The 5,138-nt window shown below is 42.9% G+C and overlaps 1 protein-coding gene across 1 annotated transcript; it reads left to right on the top strand.

Annotated features, from left to right (window-relative positions):
• Positions 1-2,503: 2,503 nt before the first annotated feature.
• On the top strand, positions 2,504-4,875 carry LOC123053913 (elicitor-responsive protein 3). Its single transcript, XM_044477531.1, has 5 exons — positions 2,504-2,811; positions 3,018-3,083; positions 3,664-3,790; positions 4,020-4,134; positions 4,585-4,875. The coding sequence occupies exons 1-5, from the start codon at positions 2,745-2,747 to the stop codon at positions 4,642-4,644; spliced, it is 435 nt and encodes a 144-aa protein (XP_044333466.1). The 5' UTR covers positions 2,504-2,744; the 3' UTR covers positions 4,645-4,875.
• The last annotated feature ends 263 nt before the right edge of the window (positions 4,876-5,138 follow it).

Raw genomic sequence — 5,138 nt, 5'->3', positions numbered from 1 at the left:
CTAGTTTGTTGGGTCCTCGTGGGCCTTCTCGTCCCGAAGCTTCCAGGGTCTCTTATTGTTGAGGAAGAATCGTCTAAAAGTTTCATCGTGTTTGGACTTCTGTAGGTATGGATTTCATGGAAAACAAAAAACAAGCAAAAAAAGGGGAAGTGGCACTGAGCACTAAATTAATAGGTTAGTCCAAAAAATATATATAATGGTATATAAATAATACAAAAGTGATAACATAATAGCATTTAACTATAAAAATTATAGATACATAGGAGACGTATCACAAGGCAAGACCGGTGGAGATCGCACCAGCCCAAAGGCCGATGAGGCATGGTGGCGGAGCCTCCTCTTCTTTCTTCTTGTCTTGGCCCTTCTTCTTTTATGGAGGTGAAGGTCATGGATTAGCAATGGAGATGGAGATGGAGATGAGATGGAGATGGAGATGGTGCTGGATATCGCGTATGGATGATGGACGACGGCTAGGGTTGAGGTGTATATAGGAGGCCTCCTTGGGTCTCCTCTATTGATGTAGCTTCTCCACTTTGATCCAGGGGCTCTAGATGAGCCAAATCAAATCCCAATACCTCCCATAGTGGCCAAGAAAGTCATGAGAACAAATTGAGATAAAATCCACGAAGAATCGTGTCTGATCTGGGCGATCTCAGAGCTTGTCGGGGGTGGTACGACCATGCCCGGTCGTATCAAGCGCTGTCTTTTGCTCTAGACACCTTTAGTAAAATGGTCGTCATTTCTTCATACGAACTGCGATTTTGACGTTCTTGGGCCCGTTGGATTCGTATGAATGACACCAATGCACCTGTGGTGTTGGATTTTTAATTTGATCACTTAAAAATGTCATAATTAGCACTCCAAAATGCCTGGGTTTGGTGCCTAGAAGTCTCCGGTATTGGTCCCAACCCTAGCCTTTTCATTGTGCTTGGTCCATGGTTGGTCCAAAACATCTAGACACAACAAACCAAAGATAACTAATAAAAACTACAAACTATGCAATGCTCACATCGAAAAGGGTAAAAACCAGAAATCATGCATAATGGACATGTACTTTGTTCAATGGGACATGATATATGGAGTAGTATGCAGCTAATGAGTTTAAAAAGGCATATAAAATAGAGCCATTGTTAATCTCGATGCAAGACTTACGAATTTTATGTTTTTCCATTCTTCCGTTTACGCATGCGTACCTATCCTACTTTCATGGTCTTTTGTAGGATTTGAATCAAAGAAGATAAGCGAGGCCCAACACAGTCTAGAGGATTCAAAATCTAGCCTATGTAGTCCGAATAAGTAGCACTGGTCTGAATTAAACAACACATGTTTCTTGTCTTGTCTCCTCCTACAAGAGCCCTAGACGGGAGCTGATGTCTATCGCTCATAGCGAGCGCTACGTCGCATCTCTCAAGCAAGATGGGTCTGGCCCAGCGAGCGAGTGCACACTTGTTTTTTGTTTTGTTTTCTCCCATTTCATTTTTTCGATCAGTTTAATTTATAATATGAAGAAAACTCCCAAATACATTTTTTTTGTAAATTACGGAAAATATTCATGGGTTTTCAAAAAAGTTTGTGAATGCAAAATATGTTCACGAATTCAAAAAATATTCATGAAAGTTTCAAAAGTATTATGAATTTTTAGAAAGTTCATGAATTTTAAAAAATGTTCACGAAAAATACAAGAAATGTCCATGAACATTTTTTGAAATCATGAATATTTTTTGTAAATCGGAAATAATTTTATGAAACCTCAGATAATTTTCAAAATCCCGAATTGTTTTAAAATCTGTGAACATTTCTTAAAATTGTGAACTATTTCTGAATTTTTGGACATTTATTTTTAAATGGGAACAATTTTTTAATTTTCATTTTTTTTGAGGAACAGTAATTTTTTAATTGCAAACAAAATGTGAAATTATAATCATTTTTTGTATTTTTAAGCATTTTTTTGGAAAACATGAACAAAATTTGAAAACATAATCATTTTTGAAAATTCCAAACATTTTTTGGAAAAGAAAATAATTAGGAAATTTTGAACAATTTTGGATATTTCTTGAAAATTTTGAATTAAAGAAGAAAAAAAAACCGGCAAACCAGTAAGAAAACAAATCGGGAAGGTTCCAGAAACCGCTTAGGAACCTTGTAAAACCGGCCCTGGCAGTTTTCTCGCTCGATTTATAATGGGCCGGCCGGTCCACGGTCCCTAGTGAGGAAACGCTACGCTAGGGATTGCAACGGGCGATATATAGCGTTCGTGGCCTCTAAAAAAATGCAGTTGTGGCCCCGGACGGCCACCGTCCATGGATGATGCAACTACACTGCACCTGCACGATCACACGAACGGTGACAGACTGGGCGCGTGAAGCCCGTCCTCTCGCTCCCTAATCATCCAATCGGCACGGCCGGCCTACGGGCAGACACGCGCGAAACCGGCGGAAGAAGCCACCGCCCCCTCCCACAATTGGCGCGCGGCGCAGTACTTGACCTGCCTTATACAAGTTGGCAAGCTGCCTATGCCCTACCACACACCGGGTCCATGTGATGCGACGTGGGGGAGGCGCGAGGAAGACGCGGCCGAGCCTTCCATTTTTCAACTCCTAGTCCTATACATACAGCGGCGCCCCGGGGCTCGGATCGGATCTACAGCGATTAGTCTCGACCTTCAGTCGTGCTGCCTGCTCATCAGCATATAATTCCTGATCGAGCGAGCGGGAGAGGAAGGCGAGATCAGGCCGGGAGAGAAGATGGCGCAGGGGACGCTGGAGGTGCTGCTCGTCGGAGCCAAGGCCCTCGAGAACACCGACTACCTCTGTAAGCTACCTTCGGCCTCTGACTCCCCCCATCGAGTTCTGCTCTGCTTTCCCGTCCCCCGCTCGAAGTAGCTCGGTGATGGCCTGTCGATCAGCCAGATCGGCGCAATATTCTCGAGTCGCTTGTGGTTTCGCTTTCTGCTGGTCTCTAATGGATGGGATCGATTCTCGCTGACGAGTTCCGTGGCTGCGAATTGTTTTCTGCAGGCAACATGGACCCGTACGCGGTTCTAAAATGCACCTCGCAGGAGCAGAAGAGCACCGTCGCCTCAGGTAAATCTCTTCGTTAGCTTACAAATTTCTTGTTGATACATACAGTACATAGGAAACCTTATATATACCTCTTCAATTTATCGATCAACGCTTTCCTTCACTAGTAGTGTTCTAAACGACATCTTAACGATAGTGAAATCTGGTCCTTGTGGTCCTTCACAAAGAAAAAAACGAGCACTGGTGCTGAATGAGCCCTAGCTTCCACGTGCTGCTAGAAGCTATCAGGCTTGACGCTTGAGTCTGTCATGCGTTTTGCCATGTCAGTAATGTCTGGACACTTGAACAGCAGGAAAATCTAGACGATCATAATAAGAACGCAGATCGATTTAGAATGGCAGCAACCAATGCGCTAAAAGCACGTTAAGTAGTTAACCCATCTTATTTTCCCACCCCGTTTGCGATAGGCCGAATCAACCGTGGCCCTTCCATGAGGAAAAGTGGAATTCATCAAGACATGTTAAAAGCAGCATCATGCATCTCAATGCTGCTGTGCATGTGTGCTATTGACTTCCTTATGAGATGTAACTTGACTTAAATTTTTTTTTGCGGGGTGTAACTTGACTTCACTCGATGCATGCAGGAAAGGGAAGTGATCCTGAGTGGAACGAAACCTTTGTGTTCACCGTCTCTGAGAATGCAACCGAGCTCGTCATCAAGCTTCTGGACAGTGATGGTGGCACGGACGACGACAGCGTTGGTGAAGCAACGTAAGTCGAAATGAGCTAGGAGTAGCAATTTTGGTCTTGTGTCAGAGTGTTCCTTTGAGTTAGTTGTGGGGCTGGCGGTCTTACATAAAACTGGCTCAAATGTTTGGTGAAATCTGTTTCTGAAACACTTGCAGTTTGCATTTCGATTGATGTCGCTGCATCGCGGGATGCAAAACTGAATGATCGCAGATTGCATCATCCACTACAGCTGAGTATTTGATTCTTGCAGGATCCCATTGGATGGAGTGTACACTGAAGGAAGCATCCCACCAACTGTTTACAATGTTGTCAAAGACGAAGAGTACCGTGGAGAAATCAAAATCGGTCTGACGTTCACTCCGGAGGTAGCTGTCTCACATTCATGTTCAGGGACTAAACCCGTTTCACTTTACCGTGTCCTCTGTTTCTCTGTGACTAACTAAATGTCTGCATTAGTAACTGTATATGCAAGCTTGTAGGGCCTTATTCGCTGTTAACACATATGATAAACTGATCACCACCACACAGTTAGCTGTAATTCTTCTACTCCCTCCATAGATACATCCGTTTGAGCGACAAGTAATATGGATCGGAGGAAGTACCATCTTTTAGCCCTTCAACTTCTATTCAACTTCTAGTTTGTGTAGACTCACCCAGTCTTCTTTTATGCTCCTTCAATGTTTTCCTTTTTTTTTGACATGTCAACGGTGGGCTTACACCGGCCTGAAATGCTTTCCATTTTTATGAAGATGAACAAGCTGGTCCTTCTGATCTCAATACTTACATTTCCGCGAAATGTTTTTCTCTGTTCACAGGAGGCTCGTGATCAGGATCAACCCGAGGAAAACTACGGTGGGTGGAACCAATCATCTTAAGAAGAAGCAGGTGCTTTGCTGAACTATGGTGCGTGACAAGTCGTGTGCTAGAACTAAAGCTTATTTTAATTGTTAAAGACTGTATTTGTCGTTGATTCCGTCAATTATGTATAAGCTACAAATCTCCTTATTGATTGGTATCATTTTCTAATCTTCAAATTTGTAATAATAGTGTTCCCCACTTGTATGAAGTATGAGCCCTTTTTAATGTCACTAAACTGAGTTGCAATAGCGATGGCCCCATTTCTTATGTAATACTCACTCAATCCCAAAATAAGTGTCTCAACATTAGTACAACTTTGTACTAAAGTTGAGGCTCTTATTTCTGAACCGAGGGAGTACTAGAGAACTGGTGATGGTTGTGTGCATCAGTTGATACAAAGGCCGGGGGCACTCCCTCGTTTTCTACCTTTTTGGAAAAAGTGTATCTTATCTGTTACCTCGTCGATGGTCCTTCCTTTTTTGTCGTAGATATTCAATCTGTCCAGCAGGTG

Source organism: Triticum aestivum, chromosome 2D (assembly GCF_018294505.1).
Source record: "Triticum aestivum cultivar Chinese Spring chromosome 2D, IWGSC CS RefSeq v2.1, whole genome shotgun sequence".
In the NCBI taxonomy this organism is placed as follows: Eukaryota; Viridiplantae; Streptophyta; class Magnoliopsida; order Poales; family Poaceae; genus Triticum; species Triticum aestivum.
This window is presented reverse-complemented; position numbering and strand designations above follow the sequence as displayed.

Excerpts from the sequence above, each read along its gene's own strand:
- LOC123053913 (XM_044477531.1), top strand. The coding sequence starts at position 2,745 with ATGGCGCAGGGGACGCTGGAGGTGCTGCTCGTCGGAGCCAAGGCCCTC. Across the intron at positions 2,812-3,017 it reads CGAGAACACCGACTACCTCT|GCAACATGGACCCGTACGCG; the intron begins GTAAGCTACCTT and ends TGTTTTCTGCAG. Across the intron at positions 4,135-4,584 it reads GTCTGACGTTCACTCCGGAG|GAGGCTCGTGATCAGGATCA; the intron begins GTAGCTGTCTCA and ends CTCTGTTCACAG.